Source organism: Schistocerca americana, chromosome 6, assembly GCF_021461395.2.
Source record: "Schistocerca americana isolate TAMUIC-IGC-003095 chromosome 6, iqSchAmer2.1, whole genome shotgun sequence".
Lineage (NCBI taxonomy): Eukaryota > Metazoa > Arthropoda > Insecta > Orthoptera > Acrididae > Schistocerca > Schistocerca americana.
In genome coordinates this window covers 610827475-610855397 of record NC_060124.1, presented here as the reverse complement: position 1 = coordinate 610855397, position 27923 = coordinate 610827475, and the positions used below count along the sequence as shown (strand labels likewise).

The window sequence follows — 27923 nt, the reverse complement described above, 5'->3', positions numbered from 1 at the left end:
GGTGGACAAATACTATACCTTAGTGTGAGAAAGATGCTGTGCCATAAGAATCTTTTTGCACATCTTAAGTTTGAAGAAAAGGTCAAAACTTATTTCGTAGCATGCTGAAGAAACGCTGTCCGTATTTTGTGACTCAGAGACCAGTTATTTTTGCTGTTACCAGAAGTAAGGCAAAATAAATATCTAGAATGATTCTATGCAATTGTAGAGTAGAAGAAAAAGGCATCTGCAGCTGGAAGCAGGATAGGAACAACATCAACTTTGAAACCTCATCATATCCTCCGTAATCAACTAAGACCTGTAGGAAACAGTTAATCCTTCCAGAAAGTATCAAATTTTGTGCAGTGCAGCAGTATTAAATTGTTACATCAGTATTTGGCAGTACATATTATATCATTTATAATTTCTCAGGTGTCCAGTAAATATTATTTTCAGGGTAATTTACTTTTGACTATGTAGTCTGTGTAAGGTAAGCAAGTGGAAAAGCAGACCCTGAATACTCCTGCAGCTTTTCCTGTGGCAGAGGTCAGAGCTTCTAAAAGGCAAGGGAGTTCGCCAAACAGTTATCCTAACCCCACACCCTGCAAGATATGTTTGCTACCTAAGAAAGTAAATAAAGGAAAGGAGTGTAGAAATGCTGTTGTTGCTGTGGTCTTCAGTTCGAAGACTGAAGTACTAATGCTGCCATTTCCTTTTGTTAGTTTCCACAACACATGTGATAGAAGTAGATACTTCTGTTTCCTATGATGTACTGATGGCTACTGTTGTAGTGATGAATTTGCAGTTTGCAGTAATTTGAGTGATTTACTCATTTGATAATTTGTAAGACTGCAAAAGCAATTTTTATTCTCAGGAACTTAACCTCATCTCTACATTTCTTGTATATTGCAGTAATTACTGGAGGGAGCAATATGTCAAATAAGAGAAAGGTGACCACTCACCTGTAGTAGATCAATGCATGGAGCACAGAAAATGACATTCACACTAACTTTTGAGCACTGGTTCTTTTCTAGAAGACAACAACACAGACACCCAAATCCACGTTCTTGTGGCTATGGCATGACTAATTATTGATCTAATCACGTTTTTCTTGTGTATTTTTATTTCAACATGCTGACTTTTACTCCATCCAGCAAATTGTGACAAGCTGTATTACACTGCTGACAAACCTTGTAACAACCTTCCTTCTCAGCTCTTTGGTTATTAGCAATGTACTTAATGTTAGCTGCACAGTTAGTACAGGTACACACTTAAACTATTAACAAAATAGCCTCCAGTTACCTTGATTAACAATGTATTCTCACAAACATGGACGTATCCACTTTCTTCTCTTCATGCTTTACACATAGTGTCGTGCTATTCCTTTTGTGACTGGCTTTTTTTTTTTTTTTTTTTTTTTTTTTTCACTTACATGATATGTTGAATAGAATTTCCAGAGTCTCACTCGTAATTTAATCTTCCCTTGGACTGATTGTAATTCTTCAGGTATCTGGCATTATTCCTCATTAAATGATTGTATGATGAAAATACAGTTTGATGCGTGTCACAAGGCACTAGTAAACAGATACTCACAAGTTACCAGTGACACTAACTTTTATGTTTCCTTCACCGAGCCTGCCACAATAATAAATGTCCAGTGCTCACATTTTTAATGTTGCTTCAGATGTTGCAGGTGACACTACAATTTTTCAACATTTTCTCTTTACCAACAAAGGATTGGTCACGCACCACAGTAATATAAATTTATGTAATATGCACTACTGCAGCTGAAAATCCATGCTGGTTTCGTCATGTACATTACCAACGACTACGGGGCATGAACATATGATGCAGCATCATAAGAAATTCCATTGTGGGACAGTACTTCATCCCAGATGAGCCACAAGTGGTCATTATAAGAAGGGCCAAATGACTGGTGATGTAAGTGATCTCCTTTCACTCGACTGTTGAGAGGATGTTAAAGTAATGTCTTCCACTGAGGCTGATTTCAAATCAAATCAAACATGAAGGCAGATGAAACTTAGAAGTTCATAAACAAGGCAACACAGAAAGACAGAAGGAAGAAAGAAAGAAAGAAAGATTATGGTTCAATATCCCTTTGTGGATTATGTCATTAAAGGAGGAGTACCAGCTCATAATAGGGAAGGATGGGATAAGAAATTGGTTATGACCTTTTGAAGGAACCAGCTCAGCATTCACCATTAGCACATTAAGGCAAGTAGGAACCATCACAATTGAGATGCTTAACAAAGTTCCTAGTTCTGTAGCCAAGTGTGAATGGACAGAAGAAAGGAAACAAACCAAATTACTGAGGCCGGGCTCTGGAGGTCTTAAATGGAAGTACATATGCACATTTTCTTATGAACATTCCGCCTGTTCTTCTAGAAGTGCTACCACTGGATAAGCAGCAGTGTGTGTTGTTCCAACACAACAACTGCCCAGCTCACTCTTCTCACATTGCGATGCATGAACTGAATGAAATGTTTCTTGACCATTGGATAAGATGGAAAGCTGCAATACCATGACCAGTCAGTCTTCTTGATTTCTTTCTGTGGGAAGCACTGAAAGATGCAGTCTATCGTGAAGCACCAGCTACACCAGACGATATGCGCTGTCAAATCTGTTCATCTGTCTCTTGAATGATGAGTGCAGATGTGCCTTGCAGTCCATGGTAAAAATTTGAGCACTACTTTTTGTCGAAAAAGTATTTAGTTTTTGGAGGACATGTCATCAGTCATTCGGAATAAAATGTGTAGTTCATTTAAAGTGTATTCAGTCTTATTACAATTTTGAGCAGTGTCTGTAGACACATTTGTCTGACAGCAGTTGTTTTACCTTTAAGAAGTATTCAGGCATCTCCATACAAAAGCAGGTCAGGTATACACATTGGTTTCTTTTTTTCCATGGATGAAGCTGTTTATCATTATGAAGTATGAGTGACCGATGTTTCTAATTTGGCTTTGACAAGAAAGCAGCAAGGGGGAGGGTTTCAAAGGAAAACTGTCTGACAGAACTGTAGTTGTTTCCACAACAACCTGGAAACTAAACACATTTGAAGTAGTTTTCCTAAGCCCCCCTGATGTGGCAGAAGCTGAGCGTATGCTTTAGTTCCATATACAAAAATCATAGCTGACCACATATCAACGTTGTGTAGGAAACCAGGTTTTATCTTAGTAGTATAAGCACGTCTTGCCGCATATAACAACAGAGCCTGGCATGAGAGCTCTTCTTGGTGGTGGTTACACTGCAGTAGCAGACTCTGGCCCCACCACTTTCCAATTTTAGTGCATTTCTCGGATTCTTTTGCGAAAGGTTTCAACATCAATATTAACAAGTGCTTTATCACTGTAATTGTCTTCCCAAGAGCTGTTGAATGCAGTTATGAAAACCATACAGTTCTGTTATAAACATCCGTAATGTTTCGCTATCTCAGTTGATACTAGAGTACAGACCATTATTCACACAAAATATTATGTGCTCTTCAGCACACTATCAATTGTGAAAAACCTCATTACAGTATCTGGAACTATTCACAAAGTCAATGTGTCTCACCCTGTGTGTGAAAGAGAGAGAGAGAGAGAGAGAGAGAGAGAGCACAACCCACCCACTGCAGCCCTGTGTGGGTTATATGGTACGTTAGCCCGTTGTCCCTCCTCCATGAAGAATCAGGGGTTGGATTTGGAGATATGAGTGTCAAAAGAGGCCATCACACCAATGGACTCCTTTGGGAAGTTCTAGAATGTTGCAGAATGTATAGCAGCTTCTAAAAGGTGTGGGAATGTTCTAGAATATTCCAGGATGTTCTCAAATGTTCCATTATCTTGTTGTGGGGATATGTTCCACCTCAGAACGGTATATATAGACAATATTTTGTAATATGCTGGAATGTTCTAGAAAGTTACAGAGGTTTCTTTAAAGGTATCAAATATTTATTGATATTTTAGAGTGTTCTCAAATGTTTTGTAATGTTCTTGGATTTCTATAAAGAAATTAATAAGTGAGTGAAAGAATATTTTATTTCAAACTAGCTGTTTACGGCCATGCATTGCTGTGTCTCAGTCTAATTAAATGGAAAAGAATTACACACTGCTACTCGGTACATATTGCCAATTTGATGAAGGTAGTAACTGTAACCCTTCAAGTGAGTAACTGTTTATCTGCTGTAGAAGATATCCTTATCCTCATACTACTTCATTGGGGAAGATACACAACCAGTCTAAACAGTCCTATCATTACCAGAACATTAATCATTTATATTTTCATTTTTATTTGAAAAGACTTTGGTGTGCGTACATAAAACTACTCACAGTTCTTCTCTATAGGAAATGGGCAGGTTGTCAAATCACTTACTTTCACTTGAATTTTTAACATGACATCACAAATATCTTCTCCTCTCTCTGTGGACACATTGTCTTCCTTTCTGGTGCTTCAATTCCACAATTTACCATCTTCTTAATAAATCTATTTTCTAACCCTGCAGACACTTCTTCCTTTCCTCTGATGAACATGATGAAATTAAACTCCGATTCTTCACTCCCATCAAAGATACTTAAACAGCGTTTTCCATAGTCTTACATCTTCTTTGTGCCAGCGAGTCATTACCAAAATTCCAATTCACAGTCAAAGAATCAAGAATCAGTACAACCACGACAGAGTATCTATCTAAAATCTTGCACCTAATGAGTGCCTGCCCAGTAACAGCATGACTCCTATGCCCAGTTGCAGTAATTATATGCACACTATTGACAGGGAACACAGGTGCCTCTTCTCCTTCACATAGCTGTTCATAGAAACTTTTGGAGATTTCTTTAGTAACACTTCCAAAATCTGAAACTGCTGGAATTTTCTGACCATTCACACTAAATTCAATCACTGAATTCAACACCTCATTGACAACTGCACAACTTCTCCCAGTAGGTCAGTCCTATTATCTTCAGATTTACATTCAGTCTTCTGTATTCTCATATCTGACTCACTAGGCTATTCACTCATTCCAGAGCAAGCCTCATTTGAAACTAATTTCAGTTTATTGACAATTGCACACAGTGTCAGTGTCTGGCATCTGTATCTCGGTGTGGTGAACAGTCCTGATCTCTTCCATTGTGCACTACCTCTTGGTTCTGTCTGCAAAACTCATTTTCCCTCCTTTCATCAGTTTGGAACCAGATATCATTGCACACATAGTTTTGTGAACATTCATCCCTTCACTTGTCATTATACCACTGTCGACTGTCATTTTGTTGATTCCACAGTGCACATCCAAAATTATCTTTTTGCGGTGCATCACATCACTGAAAATGTTGTTTGCAATGAGTCAAATTTTTCTCTGATCCTGCCGCCATTCTTTCATTCTCAGTCTCTTCCAGACAATCTACAACTCTTCCTAACTCTCAGAATCATCAGAGGTTTGTGTCACTAATTGTTTCTTACTTTCCATGGTAAATTCTTTAGCAAAATTATGAGCAAATCGTTACCAGTAATAAGGTTGTCCAGATAACTATTACATTCCTAGTATTTATGAAGAAAGTTACGCATCAACCCCTCGTGCTGATTGTAATTGTGCATTCAAAATATTTTTTCTTTTATACTTCTTCCTTTCTTGCAAGACCAATATTTAGAAATGTGCTTTCAAAATCACCAAATGCAGAATGTTTTAGCACCTGCAACCATGTGTCATACACAGATACTGAATTTTCCTGATTCATTTTTAATTCATGCAAACAACACTTTAAATTATGGGATGTAATTGTTTATGTGGATCAAATTCCTACTTGTACAACAAACTGTACCATGATTTTCTTGCATTATTGATTCTGTTTCATGTTGGATAATGTTCATATCAGCTGGTGTATTGGATGTTTTGACATTCTTCATTCTATCTTCCAGTGCGTGCACTTTTGATTCTCAATTAAAATATTTTTGTTCTAAGCCCGATTATTGTCTATCATTGCTTCATATGATTCAACATTTATGTTGATATGGAGTTAACATTTCTCAATGCATCTACATTTTGAATTTTACTAATTAGTTCTGACTCATTAACAAGATCCATATCAACATTGATTAACACTGCCCTATCCATTTATAATGTCAGCACTCTCTGTTTGACTAGCCATTGTTAATCAGATGTAGATTTCACATGCAATGTATAGTCAAAGTAAATGTTCACTGTCCATGTTCCCTTTCCCACCCAATGTTGCTCAGAAATTGAGGCACCACACACCATATTTTGATGCTGGCGATAGGATCTGAAGATTGTTGTAGGAAGCAACATTCTGTCACAGTCACCATATGTAACACGAACATCAAATGCTTGCTATATTACATCGATACTGTTACCTCTCTCAACTCCATTCACTAAGAGGCAGATGGAATCCAGTGATTGATACTTTAAGGAAGCAGATAATGATGAGTACTATGAAGAATAGTTATCATTATGAGGTCACAAACAGTACTATTTATTGTGGAAAACATGACACAGTGAATACTTTGAAATGTTCACCATTTATTAATATTCTGCGTGTCGCTATTGATTAATATTCTGCGTGTCACTATATGATCTCTACCACTCCACACTGAAACTCTCAAATGAAATAATGCAGCACGATTTGTCGTATACCAAACAGATTACTAACATTAACCAACAACCCAACTGTGTGGCTCTTATAACATAGCTTTGCTTGATGACTGAAGAGTGCCAACTGCTGCCCAGCACTGGCGCTCTTCAACGACACTCGGACTTTATTCAAAAACTTTTTCACTTGGCAGCAATTACTCTAAATTTCTACCTTGGGTGACAATTATTGAACTGTTTGAAGAAAAACGTAAATTAGTTACAAACTACGGCATGCAGACACTTCATTCAACATTCAAACTTCACTACGGATATTCGGATTTAGGTTATGACATGTTCAATATGCCTGCCATCATTGGCGATGATGTGGTGCAGACAAATAGTAAAACTCTGCGCGACCCCCTGAAGTGCTGGAACATCGATGCTGTCGGTGACCTTGTGAATAGTTGTTTTCAGCTCATCAATGGTTTTGGTGTTATCGCTGTACACCTTGTCTTTAATATAGCCCCACAAAAAGGAGTAGCATGTGTTCATATATGGAGAATATGGTAGCTAATCAAGGCCCATGCCAGTGGCCTCTGGGTACCACAGAGCCAGAATGCAGTCCCCAAAGTGCTCTTCCAGGACATCAAACTCTCACCTTCTTAAATGGGGTTGAGCTACATCTTGCATGAATCACATCTTGCCAAAATCGGGATCACGTTGGATAATGTGGATGAAGTCATCTTCACCTGTTGAGGGTGAAGAGACTTTTCGATCTCGAAATGCAGGTTCTCAGTCCCCCAAAAACGCCAATATTGCTTATTGACAAACCCATGAAAATGAAATTTGGTAAACCAGCGTGCACACAGTGCATACTAATTCCTATCATGCCTCCCAGCCGATTGTGCAGTTTGAACGTCCTAACACAGACCGTTCAGAAGTTATGACAATTTTGTTTTCTATAGTTCAATAATTTCAATAATATTGTCAACCTGTAGCTTAAAATTTGGCACCAAACTCTCTGGTGCACAAATGAACACTGACTGGACTGGGACACACAACAAACCACAATCACACTGTGTTTTGGTGAAGTGAAAAGTGTTTTACTACGTTTTCTGTGGAACATACTTGTTATAGTTACTTGTGCATCACAACACCTCACCATGATTCAGAGAATGTAAGTGCTTGCCTCACAAAAATGCAAGTGAAAACGAATATAGGCTCGAAAATATCGCGACAAGCTAAATTACATTCTGGAAGATAGGTTATCTCCCAGCAAAAAACTTTCTCATCAACATCATTTGGTTGCAGATGACAAGCTACCTGTAGTAATTAACACACAAGTGATCTGGAAAATTCATGCACACCAAATGCAAAGGTATTTACAAAAAGAAACAATCTATTATTTGAACTAAACATCCACATAATTTTATAATCATTTAAAAAAAACGTTCACATTGTAGAATAAATAAAAACAAAAACCCACTGATGATGGCACAGTGGTGCCAAAACATGTTTAGGTACTGAGAAAAAACTGTGTTTTGCATAACTGGCGGACCTCACATCCAACGATATGAGAACTTGTTAAAGGTACTGTCCCTTCCTCTGACTAAAGTGATTCGGGGAAATCTCAAAGATTCAAAGATCATAATTGTTTGGATGTTGCTGAGAATGAGAGAAGTGAGTCAGTATATTTGGTATTGTGTGGTTTTGAATGTAGGATCTCTATCGTTGTTTTGCCATTGCATCAGTTTTAATGCATATTGATGGTTTTTCTCAGAAGTCTGGACATATTTGTTGGAAAATGAGAAGTAATAGATGTGTCTCTTGCAGATTATTATCATCACTGACAGTGGACTACAGAACGTCACTAGCTGAGAAATTTCTCTGCATCACATACCCTAATTTCACTTCCTTCTTAATGCAAATAAAAGAGAACAATTACCACCCTACAGCTAGTCAAGTCGAATTGTGATTGCTTTGCTTCTTAAACAATAATTGAGCCCAAATCCATATAATAGCAAATCTTATTAATGGGTTCAATTAATTTGTAATCCTAGACAGAACTTGATTTGCCTTAAATTTTTGGTGTCAACTGAAGTAGCTGGTAGGATACGTAAAATCTATCGCCTTCAGTTTTGGGATAGTACATCACCTGACATGAGCTGTACACATTTTGTGTTGACGATGATGTGTACTCAGCTTTGAGAGCTTAATGGTCTGATGTTTGACATTGCAGAAATGTACTGACAGGTTAAAAGTCCATACAGCATAAGTGTTAAGAGATAAACATGTGGAGAAGAGATATTTTATTTGTTCCATTCATTCCATTTTTTATGATGTGATTGTGTTACTTTGACATTATTTTAAAAAGGCAGTCACAATGTTGCTCTGTACCACTTTCATGATGGATCCAGTTTTTGTCTCAAAAAAATATAATATGTGTTATGTGACAGTTTTATTCCACTACAACAATGGCTATGGGCCTATTCATCCTAACAAATAAAATAATAACTTTGTTAGTGTCAATTAGTCAATCAAAAACTCCTCCTTGTGGAGAAGACAATATTTGCCAATACCAGTTGATTATTTTTATGTGGCGCATGTGGAAAATGTTAATTGATGTTGAGCTGTGTTTGTGGTCTCACAGGATGATAACAACAGTAAAACAACAGTGAAATAAACAGAGATGAGTAGCACAGACACATTATTATGAAATTAAGTGGAGGAAATTACGCTTACTGGTCATATCAGAAGAAAATGATCGTACTACATTCTGATGTGTGGACTATATTTTAGTTTGGTGGATAGAACCTGGTGAAGGTACATCAGCTGCAGATGCGTATATGAAATTTATCAAATCCAAAAACAGTATGGGAAGAACTTAAAAAATTATACACCCCAAGGATTAGCAAATTTTGCACTGTGCAACTGGTACAGAAGTTATATTCACTAAAAATGAAGTATTGTGAATCTGTGGGAAATTATATACAATTGATAAACAGAACTGTAACAGATCCAGCAAACATTGGTGACAAAATTGAAGATGAAGATATAGCAGTGACTGTTCTGTGTGACTTCCAGACGAATGGGATGCAGTAGTTACAGCTTTGTGCCATTTGCCAGCTTTGTGCCATTTGATTTTAAGTGTGCTACAATTAAAATGTGTTTACTTGCCAATGATGGTAGATGTCATGAATACAATGAAGATAAACATTCTGCAGTATCCTTAAAAGTATACTGGTAGTCAAAAGTTCCAAAGAATGCCAGTTACGGATCACGACAAAGGACAGGAACAAACGAAGAAAGAAGCTACACTGAAAGGTAGTTTTGTTTGTTACAACTGTCACAAAGTCACTCACATATCCAGAAACTGTTTTGAAAAGGATGCATTTAAAAAGGAACAAAATAAACTATGTGCTGTTAGTATTGGTGCTGCCTGTGGCACAATCACATTGAGTGGTGATAACTGGATAGTGGATTCTGGGACAACTCATCACATAACTCCAAATGAAAATTATTTTTCAACTGTTGATAAAAATATTTTAGCTGAGATCATAACTTTTGCTGATATTAGAAAAAAGGGGAAAGGTACAGTAAGGGTGAAGATAATTAACATGTAGGGTTTGACTAAGGAATTTGTAGCTGACAATACACTCCTTGCACCGAATAACAACCATGCAATCTTATTGATGAGGCAGCTCACAGAAAATGATAGAGAGGTTATTTTCAATAAAAGAGATTGCAACATCTACAATGAATCTGGGGAATTTGGCATGAAGTAACAATGACATACACACCACAGCTAAATGGTATAGCTGAATGTTTCAGCAGAATGTTAATGTATATAGTAAGGTCACCGTGGCAAGAAAGTAATTTACCAAAAAGCTCTTGGGCTGATCTGATGTACACTGTGGCATACATAAGAAATAGTTTAACAAATAGGCACAACAGTCAAAAAGCACCTTATGAATTGTGGACAGATCGAAAGCCTAGTGTCAGACATTTGCGTGTGATCAGCTGTGAAGTTTTCGTTCATGTACCTCAACAAAGACGCCATTCTAAATCATCCACAAGGGCAGAAAAAAGTTGTATTTATAGAATATTCTGTATATGGCTGTGCATAAAAGATCTGGAGCCAGAAATGAAACAGGTTGTGAAATGCAGGGACTGAATATTCAAAGAGTTTTTGAATGGCAAATACCCAGCTCAAACTAAGAAACAGAAAGAATCTGTTGAACTGTACAATGACGGAGTATTATCATTTCCAAGTATCAAAGATGAAATACGAGTGAAGGAAAAGATTCTGACACTGAAGAGGAATTTTATGGTTTCTCAGATCAGGAGGAAAATTTGGAAGAAATTGAAGGTAATCAGGAACTTGTGAAGTTTGCTGAAACTTCATAAAGTAAATGCAGGCCAAGAAATGATGTAACAAAAGAAAACACAGGTTTAAGCAAATTTCATCCAGTGACACTTCATTCTGAAGAGAAGGCTCCTCGTGCGAGGAAGGAACAGTGATGAACCATTACTGTATCATGAAGCAGTTAATTCTGATGAAGCATCAGAATGGATAGTTGCAGTGAATGAAGAAATTAACTCTGTGAAGAATCAAGATGCTTGGAAATTGGGTGAGCAAGCATCAGGTGTAATGTCTGTAAATAACAGATGGATGTTTAGAAAGAAGACAGTTGACCAAAAGCAGATTTTTATAGCTCGCTTGGTTGCAAAGGGATTTAGTCAAATGGAAGGTATAGACTAAAACAAGAATTATACTCATGTTTCAAATTTAGAAGCAATTTGCCTATTGATAACAGCCAGCGTTGACAAAATTGGCATATTGATCAGTATGCTGTGATGAGAACATATCTGCATAGCAAATTTAAGGAATATGTACATATGCTCCAGCCAGAAGATTTCATTGAGAAGGACAAGAAAGTTTGGTTTGCAAGTTAAAAGGTCAATATATATACTGAAACAAAGTGGGAATGATCATTGAAATAACTCACTAGAAGAACTGGGATTTATTCGAAATGGTATAGATCCTTGTGACTCTCATACCTTTCGCTGATGACTCGACCAGACTTAGCTTTCTTAGTGGCAAAGTTGTCACAACATTGTTCAAAATTTAATATGAACGATTGGAATTCGCCAAAAAGGGTTCTAAGTTATGTGAAGGAAACAGCACATTTAAACTCACATAGTACCCTACTGGTCAAGTACTTGAAGCATTCGCTGGTGCTGTTGGGCTACTTGTATAAATGATCATAAAATATTATGGGATATGTAATATTACTGGTCAGATCTCTAGTGTTCTGGAAGAGTATGAAACAAACTGCAGTTGCACTGAGCACAATGGAAGCAGAATATGTGTCAGAGTCAGCCGTGCAAAAGAGGTGAAATGGATGAGAGAATTACTGAAGAGCCTTAACCTGAAAGAACTGATTGGAGAATCGACACCTGTAGCGATACCTGTATTGATAATCAAGCAGCAGTTGTACTCTTCAAGAATCATACAGACAAATCCAGAACAAAACACATTGCCATAAAACATCTTTTCATCATGGAGAAAGTAATAGATGGAACAACTGGCATTCAATACATTTCGACAGGTAAAAATCAAGCAGACTTGTTAGCTGAGCCACTGAATCAGAATATTCATGAATGTTATTGTTAGAAAATGCTACATTAAAAATGACATGTGTGGTTACTTTTAGGTATTATTCTGAGGGGAGAGTGTTAGCAATAAACAGGAGTATACGAGATCCTTTTGTATTCCGTTCATTCCATTTTTATTAAGTGACCAGATTATGTTTGATGTTATTTTAAAAAGACAACCATAGTGTTGATAAAGTGTTGCTCTGTTACCACTTTGGTAGTGTATGCAGTTGTGCTGTGTGTGATATGATAGTTTTATTCCACTACAACAATCAGGACTTAAGCTTGGGGGGTGCTTGTATTTCACTGGCAAATCTCTCATCCTAGCACACATTGCAGTTTCCCTCTCAACTTCAAACTGTTGGTGTCATTGAGATACTAGTCTGAGGTTGGTGATGCCCACAAAATGCTGAGGTCCGGTACTGTGGTTCATTCTGTCCTGAAGATTTACACAGTCAATTGTCCGTGGCAGAATGGAAGTTGTACTGCCCTTCAGTCATTCGTGGAGATCACTCCTTATTTCAAGCTGCCTTCAGTATTTGCTACCGCTGACCAACGTGTGCCGAAAGTCCTGTGGAAAAACATGCACCACATTGAGGTACGGAGCAGAGAGACCTTTCTTCACTTACTACTGACAATAGTGGCTCTTTTTCTCTATGCATCTGGGATCCTGACATAAACTCAGAATGACTGCCCGACAGAAGTGTCAAATGACTGCCTGACTAAAGTGTCACAATAAAGACACTGGGCTAACACTGAGGTCTGTGGTTAAAATCACCACCTAGCAATTACAATTTAGATTCTTGCAGATTCTCTTAATCAATCAAGGCTAATTCTGGAATAGTTCCTCGTACGAAGTTGCCACTAATTGCCTCCTCTGATTTTGTCGGGTTTGCGTTTGTGACAAATCTGTAACTGTCACACTGTCAGTGACACTTTAACCACCCTGCTCTTCAAACGAGCATCGATCTCCTGTACTGTGATGTTTGCATTTCGACGAGGAGCGGGAGCTGAGGCCCGGCTGTGTGTGCAGGTGGACTGCCGTTGCACCGAGGGCTTCGCGGGGGAGCGCTGCGACCGGCGGCAGGATCCGTGCTCGCCTAGTCCCTGCCTCGCTGGAGGCACCTGTCACCGTGGCGCACGCCTCGGCGACTTCTCCTGCTCCTGCCCCCCACTCAGGTACGTTCATTGCATTTCGTCTTGCCTCCTTTCGCCGTTACCTTTTTGTTCGCAGTAAATGACTTTTCTGCTTACCTTGTTATTCTTAAAAAGTTTAAAAGAGTTCAACATATTAGCAGTTAATACAGGGCTATTACAAATGATTGAAGCGATTTCATAAATTCACTGTAGCTCCATTCATTGACATATGGTCACGACACACTACAGATACGTAGAAAAACTCATAAAGTTTTGTTCGGCTGAAGCCGCACTTCAGGTTTCTGCCGCCAGAGCGCTCGAGAACGCAGTGAGACAATAATGGCGACAGGAGCCGAGAAAGCGTATGTCGTGCTTGAAATGCACTCACATCAGTCAGTCATAACAGTGCAACGACACTTCAGGACGAAGTTCAACAAAGATCCACCAACTGCTAACTCCATTCGGCGATGGTATGCGCAGTTTAAAGCTTCTGGATGCCTCTGTAAGGGGAAATCAACGGGTCGGCCTGCAGTGAGCGAAGAAACGGTTGAACGCGTGCGGGCAAGTTTTACGTGTAGCCCGTGGAAGTCGACGAATAAAGCGAGCAGGGAGCTATTTTCATCTTTCAACAGGATGGTGCTCCACCGCACTTCTATCATGATGTTCGGCATTTCTTAAACAGGAGATTGGAAAACCGATGGATCGGTCATGGTCGTGGTGGAGATCATGATCAGCAATTCATGTCATGGCCTCCACACTCTCCCGACTTAACCCCATGCGATTTCTTTCTGTGGGGTTATGTGAAAGATTCAGTGTTTAAACCTCCTCCTCCTCTACCAAGAAACGTGCCAGAACTGCGAGCTCGCATCAACGATGCTTTCGAACTCATTGATGGGGACATGCTGCGCCGAGTGTGGGAGGAACTTGATTGTCTGCTTGATGTCTGCCGAATCACTAAAGGGGCACATATCGGACATTTGTGAATGCCTAAAAAAACTTTTTGAGTTTTTGTATGTGTGTGCAAAGCATTGTGAAAATATCTCAAATAATAAAGTTATTGTAGAGCTCTGAAATCGCTTCAATCATTTGTAATAACCCTGTAAATTATTCCTTAAAATAAAATATTGTGGACAAGAGAAATATTGTAATAACAAAAAGGATGGAAGGAGTTAGGCATGGTAGATATTTCTCACATATTGTCCATTTTCCAAATGAGTGGAGGTATTTGAAAGTAAGAGTCTCCATCATAACAATCTCACTAACTCATATGCAGTTACTAGCAGTGTTTTGACCCCAGATGAGTATTGTTGAATGTAACTTCCCCATATGTAGAAGCTTCAACCAGCTCCTGATTCTGAGGCAAATTATAGTTGTAGAATTTCAGTTTGCTACTACCAATGTTCTCTATGTAAACATAGTGATAGCTTTGGATTTCACATTCATAGTTTATCTAGAGTCAAATGACATCTCATGTTTTATTTGAGCAACTTTGAGATCTGAGGGTAACTCTTTAATTTCTGCTGTAGTGTCATGCTACAGATGTAAGTCATTCCATTCCTTTTTTTGGGGTGTCATATTTTCCTGTTGTGACTACAAGTGGATCAATCGCTGTTCTCTCTTTCGACACTGCTGACAAAATTGCAATAATTGCATCTGAGAAACTGAAATTTGTCTCATTACGCAATGTCAGTACACTGCAGATGCTAACCTCCTGTGATTGAGCTTCTGCACAGCTGACGCACACACACACACACACACACACACACACACACACACACACACACACACACACGGGTGCACAGCTACAGCAGCTACAGGTGGCGCTGCTGATGAAACTTTCTCATTGTCACACAGGCTCCTTCAGCTAAGGGAAGGACCTTCACTCCCATGTACTGTAATATTTGAAATTGAGTTCTATAGATTCCATGGCATTTGCAGGGGTGCTCACAGGTTTACTGCTGAATACAGCTTTTGTGGAAACCTGAAAGCAAACACTATGTGACGGGAGTGCCAGCAGTCATAACTGTGGTTTCCATGAGCTGCCTATCAAAGTAACAGTTTGACCTTACAGAGTGGAAGATGTACATAGTTTTGGTAAAGGCAGATGTATGGATGTTGGCATGACCGAGGTGCGTCTGTTGCTGACACCTCACAGTGAAAAATTCTCTGGCGATCCTGACAGACACCATATATCCTTATGGTAACGTGTGGTGTCCCACTACCTTTTCCTATGTGTTCCGGTGTCATTCTATTACAGTCTTGTAAATTACAGTAAAAGTACAGAGGTGGAACGACAGGCACAGACTGGCACAGTGTATATACCAAAATGTGTTGGCAACAGTTTGTATGGGTACTCGTCTTTTTGTATTACTTGTCTTTCTGGACTCGACTATTTTAATTGACACTGGCAAAGAGCAGTATCTAAAGACTGTAAGGGAGAACTGAGGCTGAACTCAAATAGACATCACGGTGGTGTTCAGATGAGCCGACAAGAGCAGCTAATTAAAAACATTTCACTGTCTCGACATTGCTATTTGTCTTTATGAATCAGTACAGGAATATTTTGGCACTGAACTGTGTTCTTATACTTTCATAAATATCATAAAAATTGACCAACTCAGTAGTAGGAATACACGGTGTGTTAAAGTACTGACGGAGAGAGTTCACCTAGAAGTTACAGCCAGAGTGGAGGTGGCACAGCATCTACAGGTGTGTGAACAACAGGGCGCTTGGTGACACTGTTGGCCGTAACACAAGTGCTATTACACTTTATCATGAGTTTACTGCAGTAACAATCCAAACAGAAGAAGCTACCTACTGTGAAAGGTAAGCCTCAGCCTGGCTGTTAGTATTTGGAGGCACTGTGAAATCTCAGAATTGGGAAGTTGATACAGAATTATGGACTGGCGGAATTTTCAGCTTCCACAGCATTCCAATTTGAGTATCTGCTTTGGGAAGGAGAAATTTGGGAAATTTTATCATATGAAAGGCAGCTGATATGCAGAGCTCTGTATTTGAAATGTAATGAGGGCTGCAAGGCGTTCAGGTTTATATACTGCAGAGCACCCAAGTAGACTAGACACAGCACACTTTCAGACTTTGCTCTCGGAAGTGGTCTCGATGTGGTACAGCTCACAGGTAACGGTCCCGACATTGCAGGGAGGGCCGCCTGTGCGAGCTGGAACGTGGCGCGGTGTGTGGCACACGGCCCTGCCTGCATGGCGGATCGTGCCGCGAGAGTGCAGACGGAGCAAGCTTCTTCTGCCTGTGCCGGCCTGGGTTCCGTGGCAACCGCTGCGAAGCAGCAGCTGACTCCTGCCGTCCCAACCCGTGTGCTCACGGTGGTGTCTGCATCGCGCTGCCACCACCACCTGCTCTCGGGTACCGCTGCTCTTGCCCTGACGGACGCTTCGGACGCCACTGCGAGGGCTCAGCATTTGGGTTCGGTGAACTCGCGTTTGCTGCCTTCCCGTCGCTCGACGCCACCACGAACGACGTGTCGGTGGTGTTCGCCACTGCCAAGCCCGATGCACTGCTCGTGTACAACTACGGTGCGCAGACAGGTGGGCGCTCGGACTTCGTCTCGCTGGAGCTAGTGGCCGGGCGCGCCACCTTCTCGTACGGTGGTGCACGTACTGCCATCGCCACAGTGCAGGCGGGCGGCGAGTTGGCGGATGGCCGCTGGCACCGCATCACAGCGACACGCAATGGCCGCGTGTTGTCGCTTAGCGTGGCCTCTTGTGGCGAAGATGGCGACGCCTGCCGAGACTGCAGTCCAGGTGATCGCTCCTGCTCGGCCGACGAATTTGGCCCGACTGGGTGAGTATCTTCAGTGCTTGTAAAAAGTACACCTCAGTTGAGGGCTTTGTCAGACTATTGCCTGGTCTGCCAGAACTGACATTTTGTATGTAATGATTTTGCTGTCTAGGCATTTATCTCTAGCTTTGCTTCTCTCTTTCTTTGCTGCAAACCAACCAAAACCAGGGTTTATTATACATGGCAGAAACAGCCATCCCATCTAAATAACTCTACTACCCAGACTTCACCATCTGCGGAGATTATACTTGGTGCCGGTATGTTGACTGTGTTTCAAAGATCAACATGTTTGATTTCACATTGAGACTATCAGGTGACAGCATGCTAAAGCAATGCGAAACTTTCAGAGAACTAATGAAATGAAATAGAAATTTTAGCATAGGACAAACTGGGACTAGTGGAATGCCCGCCATACCTTTTCATGTCACTATACCAGCGTGGAATATCAAAACTCCAGTCTCGTGGAATCTATGATGAGAGATGTAGCTTTCCTCATATGTTCTACTAGCACTGACTTCTGTGTCTAATTGCTTTACATGCTCTCCACTAGTGGCTAACATATATCCTTGACTTTAACAACACCTGCTGTAAAGAGGTTTTGTATCTCGCTGAGTTTATGAGGTAGACAACCACACATCAATTCTTGTAATAGGCTGGAAATAGAAAGAGTTTTGGGTGTGTTCATACTGTGTGCTGGACCAAGACATGCCAGGCCAGACCAGGCCAGGATATCAAACATATTGTTTTGCTCTGCACTGTCCACACTGGTGGCCGGGCCACGTGGTGCAGCACGAGTGGGTTCGCACCATGATGGCGGCATCCATAATGTTTTATTATTTCTATCTCAAGCTGGTGAATCTAATTTGCGGTACATATATCACATGTCTCCCATCTGTATCACTGCACAAGGCCTTAAAAAAAACCTTCACATTTCACAGTCAGCGTGGAAAAATTATAAATATTGTAATGATACATGCAGAGTTACTTATGCCATATGCATTTACTTTCTCCAACTATTTTCATACGTCTGTAACAGTAAGGAAGTAAAGAGCCACATTTTTTATATCTTTTTGTTATCATTCAAAATAAAATGTTGAAATTCAAATGGAAACACCTTGGGAGCAATTACAAAAAAAAAACTTGGCGATATCAGGTCAAGTGGTCCGTTGAAAAGTCCATTGAAAAGTAGTTCCACTTGGCCTTGGTTTCATCACAATTTTTTAAAAGCAGTCTTTAATTCCAAGTTTCTTGTCAGTGGAAACAAAACCGGTGAACCAAATGGCATTATCTCAAGAATTTTCACCTATCAGCCTGTGTAACAAGACAAGGAAGATTATTCTACTCAATGAACCATTGCCAATGCCAACTACTGCATCATTAAGAAATAAGAAAAAAAATGGGAAAAAGATTAAGTCTTTTCAACATGAAATGGGCAACATACCTTTGATGAAGTCACAGCAAGATATTAAGGAAAATGACACTAATTATTTCCTGGTGTGTCTCAGGTCTTTAATGTTTCACTGCATGTTCTGAAATGTATTATTATTATTCATTCTGTAATATGAATAAAATTCTTCAGGGAAGTTTTTACTTTACCTAAAGTAGAAAACTTTCCTAAATATCTGCCACTGTATATGGGATAAGCCCATAACCTCCTATTTCTTCTGTGGTTAAAAGAATCAACGAATCACTGCACTGTCAAAACAAAGTCATAGTTTTATATGATATCACAAAGGGGATGGTGGTGAGAAACTGTAGGCTGCACCTATGTTGTCTATGAACTCTCTCAGCTGTCTCAGATTGCAAATTTACTTGCATACGTAGCTCAGCCTGCAAGGGGGCGAAGGGGGGAGGGGAATGACACACCCACCTGCATCGATTAACAGTAATTAGTTTACTTGTCCTGCAATGTTTGGGGAGGATCTGCTGAACCTGCCCCCGTCTCTAATGACTTCAATATTAACAGGACATTATATCCTGAACGCCCTTCCTTCTTTAACTGTTGCAATAGAAAAATCAAAATCGAACTTCTTATGACTGGAGATGAGATGTAATTTGTTTATAACTCATGGTACTATACTCTCACAGAAATATGAAGCTGAAAATTTCAAAATTGAACATCTTGTGCAATAGTCAATGTAGACATAGAAACATGTATAAATTTGTAATTCTATTTTTTTGTCTCTACAGTTTTTTCATCACCAACAAGAAAGCAATTAAGTAGAATATTGCAAGCAAAGTCTCGGGTTAATTTGTACTTATCATATACCTCCAAATACGAAATGTAGATTCTATTGATTGTAAAATGTTGACAACAAATAATTGCTTGCCTTTTATAATGTCAATTGTGGCCTATTGTAAAACAATAGCCAGTGTAATTGGTCATCACCAGTGGAAAAATTCGCATATTTTTGGAGTTTTCTGGACATGTATCATTAAAATAACAAAATATATATATGTATAAAAAACAAAGATGCTGTAACTTACCAAACGAGAGCATTGGTATGTTGATAGAGACAATAAAAAACACAAACACACGCACAAATTTCAAGCTTTTGCAACCCAAGGTTGCTTCATCAGGACAGAGGAAAGGAGAGGGAAAGACTAAAGGATGTGGGTTTTATGGGAGAGGGTAAGGAGTCATTCCAATACCAGGAGCAGAAAGACTTACCTTAGGAGGAAAAAAGGACAGGTATACACTCGCGCGCACACACACATATCCATCCACACATATACAGACACAGGCAGACATATGTACATGCAAAGAGGTTGGGCAGAGATGTCAGTCGAGGCGGAAGTACAGAGGCAAAGACATTGTTGAGTGACAGGTGAGGTACGAACAGCGGCAACTTGAAATTAGCGAGGTTGAGGCCTGGTGGGTAACGGGAAGAGAGAATATATTGAAGGGCGAGTTCCCATCTCTGGAGTTCTGATTGGTTGGTGTCAGTGGGAAGTATCCAGATAACCTGGACGGTGTAACACTGTGCCAAGATGTGCTGGCCATGCAGCAAGGCATGTTTAGCCACAGGGTGATCCTCATTACCAACAAACACTGTCTGCCTGTGTCCATTCATGCGAATGGACAGTTTGTTGCTGGTCATTCCCACATAGAATACATCACAGTGTAGGCAGGTCAGTTGGTAAATCATGTGGGTGCTTTCACACATGGCGCTGCCTTTGATCATGTACACCTTCTGGGTTACAGGACTGGAGTAGGTGGTGGCGGGAGGGTGCATGGGACAGGTTTTACACCGGGGGCGGTTACAAGGGTTGGAGCCAGAGGGTAAGGAAGGTGGTTTGGGGATTTCATAGGGATGAACTAAGAGGTTACGAAGGTTAGGTGGACGGCGGAAAGACACTCTTGGTGGAGTGGGGAGGATTTCATGAAGGATGGATCTCATTTCTGGGCAGGATTTGAGGAAGTCGTATCCCTGCTGGAGAGCCACATTCAGAGTCTGATCCGTCCCGGAAAGTATCCTGTCACAAGTGGGGCACTTTTGGGGTTCTTCTGTGGGAGGTTCTGGGTTTGAGGGGATGAGGAAGTGGCTCTAGCTATTTGCTTCTGTACCAGGTCAGGAGGGTAGTTGCGGGATGCGAAAGCTGTTTTCAGGTTATTGGTGTAATGGTTCAGGGATTCAGGACTGGAGCAGATTCATTTGCCACGAAGACCTAAGATGTAGGGAAGCGACCGTTTGATATGGAATGGGTGGCAGTTGTCAAAATGGAGGTACTGTTGCTTGTTAGTGGGTTTGATGTGGACGGATGTGTGAAGCTGGCCATTGGACAGATTGAGGTCAACTTCGAGGAAAGTGGCATGGGATTTTGCAGTAGGACTAGGTGAATCTGATGGAACCAAAGGAGTTTAGGTTGGAGAGGAAATTCCGGAGTTCTTCTCCACTGTGAGTCCAGATCATGAAGGTGCCATCAATAAATCTGTACCAAACTTTGGGTTGGCTGGCTTGGGTAACCAAGAAGGCTTCCTCTAAGCGACCCATAAATAGGTTGGTGTACTAGGGGGGGCATCCTGGTACCCATGGCTGTTCCCTTTAATTGTTGGTATGTCTGGCCTTCAAAAGTGGAGAAGTTGTGGGTTAGGATGAAGCTGGCTAAGGTAATGAGGAAAGAGGTTTTAGGTAGGGTAGCAGGTGATCGGGGTGAAAGGAAGTGCTCCATCACAGCGTGGCCCTGGACGTGCGGGATACTTGTGTATAAGGAAGTGGCATCAATAGTTACAAGGATGATTTCCAGGGGTGACAGATTGGGTAAGGATTCCAGGCGTTTGAGAAAGTGGTTGGTGTCTTTGATGAAGGATGGGAGACTGCGTGTAATGGGTTGAAGGTGTTGATCTACATAGGCAGAGATACGTTCTGTGGGGGCTTGGTAACCAGCTACAATGGGGCGGCCGGGATGTTTGGGTTTGTGAATTTTAGGAAGTAGGTAGAAGATAGGGGTGCGGTTTGCCGTTGGTGTCAGGAGGTTGATGGAATCAGGTAAAAGGTTTTGTAGGGGGCCTAAGGTTCTGAGGATTCCTTGAAGCTCCGCCTGGACATCATGAATGGGATTACATTGGCAAACTTTGTATGCAGTGTTGTCTGAAAGCTGCCGCAGTCCCTCAGCCACATATTCCCGACGATCAAGTACCACGGTCGTGGAACCCTTGTCAGCCAGAAGAATGACGATGGATCGGTCAGCCTTCAGATCACAGATAGCCTGGGCTTCAGATGTGGTGATGTTGGGAGTAGGATTAAGGTTTTTCAAGAAGGATTGAGAGGCAAGGCTGGAAGTGAGAAATTCCTGGAAGGTTTGGAGAGGGTGATTTTAAGGAAGAGGAGGTGGGTCCCGCTGTGACGGAGGACGGAACTGCTCCAGGCTAGGTTCAATTTGGATATTATCTTGGGAAGTTGGATCATTAGGAGTAGGATTAGGATTATTTTTCTTTGTGGCAAAGTGATATTTCCAGCAGAGGGTACGAGTGTAGGACAGTAAATCTTTGACGAGGGCTGTTTGGTTGAATCTGGGAGTAGGGCTGAAGGTGAGGCCTTTGGATAGGACAGAGGTATCGGATTGGGCAAGAGGTTTGGAGGAAAGGTTAACTACTGAATTGGGGTGTTGTGGCTCCAGATTGTGTTGATTAGCATTTTGAGGTTTTGCGGGGAGTGGAGCTGGAAGTGGGAGATTGAGTAGATGGGAGAGACTGGGTCTGTGTGCAATGAGAGGAGGTTGAAGTTTGTTTGAAGGGTTGTGGAGGATGAGTGAGTTGCCTTTCCGGTGGGGTGAAATCAGGAGATTGGATAGTTTTTTTAGTTGGAGGGTGGCATGCTGTTCTAATTTGCAGTTGGCCTGTAGGAGGATGCTCTGAACAGCCAGTGTGGATGTGGGAGAGGAAAGATTGAGGACTTTTATTAGGGATAGGAGTTGACGGGTGTGTTCATTGGCTGAGTTGATGTGTAGGTGAAGGATCAGGCGGGTGAGGGCTATGGATTGTTCAGTTTGGAACTGGTATAGGGACTGATGGAAAGTAGGGTTACAGCCAGAGATGAGAACTTTATAAGTGTTGAGACCTTGGGGGTAATGCCAAATGTCAGACAAGCCCAAGTAAATAAAATATGGGAGCGTGATCTGGCTAGGGCGAAGGCATGTTTGCGGAGGGAATGTAAATAAAACTTAATGGGGTCATTGTGGGGATGTTGTGAGGGTGACATGGTATTTAGAAGGTGGAAAGTATAACATGAGGCTGAAATGAAAATAAAAATGTATGGGGAGAGATAAAGGTGAACTAGAAAGCAACTGGACTTCTGGTGTGAAAAAAGTTGAAAAAGTGTTGGTTAAAGCTGAGCTATGTTGATCCTGTGGTGAACTTAGGTTGGTAAACAACGATGTGCACAAAGTTTAGGTGGTTGTGTAGCCTCCAAAACACGTTAAAGGGTGGTGAAATTCGGGAAAATTTCGAAAAACCTGCATGTAAATGTATTAAAAGGAGTGGATTTGTGGTGGCAGATTATGAAAATGAGGCTAACAATTGTCTGACGAAGATATAATAATGTTAAAACCTGTGGGAAGCAGCTAAAAAATGATCGGTGATGTGGGAAAAATGGGAATGGAAATGAAGCGAAAGTTGTTAGGACTAGCCGAAATGGTTGTTTAATAGGTGAAGGGAACTGTTTGTAAACTGGGAACGGTGGATTTTATAGCAGCAATAGTATTGAAAGCAGAAAAAATTTTTTTTGTTATGTTTCGGAAGTAAGTTACGTATTATTGAGTATATATAGGCAGGATAAAATTGTATGGTAGATTACGGTAAAAAAGGGAAGGTGAATACAAAGTGAAACTTCTTGCACAAACAAAAAGAGAAAGTAAGATGACAGAAAAGATTTCGATATGCAACAGTGACAATAACAAACGTAATTGTTGGGTTCAAATTAATGATATGAATATAATAGAGGGAAACATTCCACACAGGAAAAATATATATAAAAACAAAGATGCTGTAACTTACCAAACGAAAGCATTGGTATGTTGATAGAGACAATAAAAAACACAAACACACACACAAATTTCAAGCTTTCGCAACCCAAGGTTGCTTCATCAGGAAAGAGGGAAGGAGAGGGAAAGATGAAAGGATGTGGGTTTTAAGGGAGAGGTTAAGGAGTCAGTCCAATCCTGGCAGTGGAAAGTCTTACCTTAGGGGGAAAAAAGGACAGGTATACACTTGCACACCCACACATATCCATCCGCACATATACAGACACAGGCAGACATATGTACATGCAAAGAGGTTGGGCAGAGATGTCAGTCGAGGCGGAAGTACAGAGGCAAAGATGTTGTTGAGTGACAGGTGAGGTACGAGCAGCGGCAACTTGAAATTAGCGGAGGTTGAGGCCTGGGGGGTAATGGGAAGAGAGAATATATTGAAGGGCGAGTTCCCATCTCTGGAGTTCTGATTGGTTGGTGTCAGTGGGAAGTATCCAGATAACCCGGATGGTGTAATACTGTGCCAAGATGTGCTGGCCGTGCACCAAGGCATACTTAGCCACAGGGTGATCTTCATTACCAACAAACACTGTCTGCCTGTGTCCATTCATGCGAATGGACAGGTTGGGCAGAGATGTCAGTCGAGGCGGAAGTACAGAGGCAAAGATGTTGTTGAGTGACAGGTGAGGTACGAGCAGCGGCCACTTGAAATTAGCGGAGGTTGAGGCTTGGTGGGTAACGGGAAGAGAGAATATATTGAAGGGCAAGTTCACATCTCCGGAGTTCAAAATATATATATATATATATATATATATATATATATTTCCCCCCCCCCCCCCCCCCCTCTCTGGCCTGCAGTGTTTGATGCTATGCTAAACAGATGAACAGAGACAGGTATCAGCACCATTACCATTTCAAAAACTTTTTTGTACTTTCAGCTATATTTCACGTTGAATAATGTATGGTCTAAAACATATCTAACAATAAGCTACCCGCTATCAGACCACTTCACTGCACGATTTGTAAATGAAGTGTACATGTTTGACAAGTAGCGTCATTTTACAGTGATTTTTACAAATTACAGAACATAGGCATTTTCTTTTTTCATGAAGAAAGAGAATCTTTCAAGGAAAAAATAGCCTCCTAAAACAATATGGCATAGTGTTATATACCACCAATAGTTTTTACGATTTGAAAATCAGAGAAGTTAATTTTCGCCATCTTGGCTTGGCACGCAGTACAAACATTTGTGACAGCTATTCATGCCATATAGGTGCGGACCGGGCCAGTACACCCCATCCTGGTGCGCAGCGGGAAGACTACCTCAGTCTCTAGAAGAACACGAGAGAGCATTTTACTGTAGTGAGGGCAGTTGTGTACGACAACAAAAATAATCAATTACTGACAACGCAATGTAATTGTATAGACAAAAAAATCTACGTATAAAGCAACAGCAGGAGAACATACACACACAAAAAGATTTATCTTTTACAAGCTTTTGGAGCCAGTGACTCCTTGTTTTGGCAGAAGAGTTGAAGGGGAAGGTAGAGGAGTGAAGGAAATGGACTGGAGAGGTTTAGGGAAAATGGTACAGGGTCAGAAAAGTCACCCCAAACCCCAGGTCAGGGGAGACTCACCAGGCAGTTTCAGAAAGAAAGCCTGATTGTTGGGGTCTGCACCAGACAAGATTTTTACGCGTGAGAGATTAAAGGTGGAGGACAGAGTAATATGCAAGACAGATTACTACTAAAACATTGTGCATGAGTCATTAAGAGTGAAAAGTGAAGTGCATTGTATGGAGCAGAGGCAGGAAGGGGCGAAAAATAGACTCGTGAGAAAATTAGAGATTTAGTAAACTAAAATGGAGTAAATAAAGGAATTGTTACTGTGGAAAAATGCTAAGATGGAATGAATTAATATAAGTTAAGACCAGGTGGGTGGTGAGAATGAAGGACACGTTGTAGTGCTAGTTCCCGCCTGGGGAGTTCTGAGAAACTGGTGTCTGGGGGAAGAATCCAAATGGCGCATGTGGTGAAATAGGAACTGAGGTCATGACTCTCATGTTGTAGAACATGCTCTGCAACAGGATATTGTGTGTTGCTGGTATACACACTCTGCCTATGCCCATTCAACCTGACTGATAACTTGGTGGTGGTCGTACCAATGTAAAACGCTGAACAGTGTTTACATAACAGCTGGTATATGACGTGTCATTTCACATGTGGCTCTCATTTTGATAGTATATGTTCTGCCAGTTACAGGGCAGGAATAGGTGGTGGTTGGAGGATGCATGGGGCAAGTCTTGTAGCAGGGACAGTCACAGGGGTAGTAGCCATGCAGTAGGAAGACGGGTGCAGAAGGAGCGTAGGGTCTGACAAGAATATTGCGGAGATTGGGAGGGTGGCAAAAAGCTGTTCTAGTTGTTGTGGGCAAAATCTCTGACAGAAAGGATCTCATTTCAGGACATGATTTTAGGAAGTCACGGCCATGTCGAAGAAGCTAGTTAATACATTCAAGACTAGGATAATACTGGGTAACATGTGTTGTGCTCCGAAGTTGGTTTTTGGAGGGATCAACAGTACCGAGATTGGATGTGACTGCCTGGGAAATCTGCTTTTGAACTAGACTGTTGGGATAATTACGTCCAGTGAAAGCTGAGGTGAGAGTGATGTTGTAATGCCGTAAAGAGTCTACATCCAAACAAATATGTTTGCCTCAAATTCCAAGGCTGTAAGCTAGGGAACCTTTGACATAAAAGGGATAGCAACTGTCAAAATGTAAGTTCTGTTGTTTGTTATTAGGTTTAATGTGCACAGAAGTCTGTAGCTGCCCTTCAGTGAGGATCAGATCAACATCAAGGAAAGTGGCATGGGATTCGGAATAGGGCCATGTCAAATTTAACTGGGAGAAGGTTTTTAGAGATTCCAGGAATATAACAGGTCAGCCTCACCTAGAGTTCATATGGAAAAGGTGTCATCACTGAATCTAACAAAACCAGGGGCTGAGGGCTTATGGATCCCAGGAAAGCTCTCTCCAAGCAACCCTTGAAAAGATTGGCATAGGAAGGAACCATCCTGGTTCCCATATCCATATCCCCGATCTGTTTATATTTCTGCACCTTAAAGGTGAAGTAATTGTTGCTAAGTGTGAAGTTGATTAAGGTGGTCAAGAAGGATGTCATAGGTTTGGAATCAGACGGGTGTTGACTGAGGAAATGTTCAGCAGCAGACAGGCCATGTACATGAGGATGTTAGTATAGAGGGAGGTGGCATCAATGGTGACACGCAAGGTGTGTGGTGGGTGTGGGACAAGCATGGATTTTAGACAACCTAGGAAATGGTTGATACCTTTAATACAGGAGGAAAGTCTTTGTACTACGGGTTGCACGTTGTGATCAATTAAGACAGATATTTGTTCGGTGGGTGGTTTGATGCCAGCAACTATAGGATGGCCAGTACGATTGGGTTTGTTGATCTTAGGAAAAAGCTAAAAGGTGGGAGTTTATGGTTGGGGTGGGGAAAGAAGTTCTATGGATTGAGGTGTAACTCCTTGCAAGGGGCCTGAGGTTTTTATGAGGGACTGCAGGTTTGTTGGAATCACAGGGATGGGATGTTGATGGCAGACACTGTATGTAGAGGTGTCAGACAGCTGGTGTAGAGCTTCACTAGCATGTTCCTGTTGGTCAAGTACCATAGTGGTAGATCCTTTGTCTGCTGGGAGGATAATGGTGGAGTCATTAGTTTTTAGGGAACGTAGGGCCTGGAGTTCTGCAGAGGACAGGTTAGGGTCACGTTGAAGGTACCTGAGGAAGAGTTGTGAAGCAATGCCGGATGTGTGGAATTCTTGGAAGGCTTGTAAGGGATGATTTGGAGGTAGTCATGGTGGAGCAAGCTGGGATCATGGTCAGAACTGTTCAAGACCAGGTTAAATATAAGGTTTGCTGTTGGAAAGGTTTTGAGGTTGGGTTGCAAAGTGATATTTCCAGTTGACATTACATGTAAAGGAAAGTAGGTCCTTCACCAAAGTAGTATGGTTAAATGGAGGTTTAGGGGTGAAAGTGAGATCCTTCGGTAACGCAGATAATTCAGGAGGGGAGAGTGAGTTTGATGAGAGGTTGAGAACACTTTACTGTTGTGACTGGTTCTTGTGATTTTAAGCTATTGCTGGTCTGGGAAGCAATGGAGAAGGCTGTGGGATGTTAAGGAGGTTGGCCAAACTCGGTTCGTTGGAGAGGAGTGGTGGTTGATGATGCGGCTGTTTGAGGAGCTGCAGGGGGACAGGAAGG

The 27923-nt window shown here is 41.1% G+C and overlaps 1 protein-coding gene across 1 annotated transcript in view; it reads left to right on the top strand.

The window, feature by feature from the left end:
- The window catches only part of LOC124619827 (cadherin-related tumor suppressor), a 300923-nt gene that overhangs the window by 181004 nt on the left and 91996 nt on the right, over positions 1–27923 (top strand). The window contains exons 18-19 of the mRNA XM_047146436.1: positions 13248–13393; positions 16511–17170. Of these exons, the coding sequence (XP_047002392.1) occupies positions 13248–13393; positions 16511–17170 (806 nt within the window). The remainder of the gene's footprint in view (positions 1–13247; positions 13394–16510; positions 17171–27923) is intronic.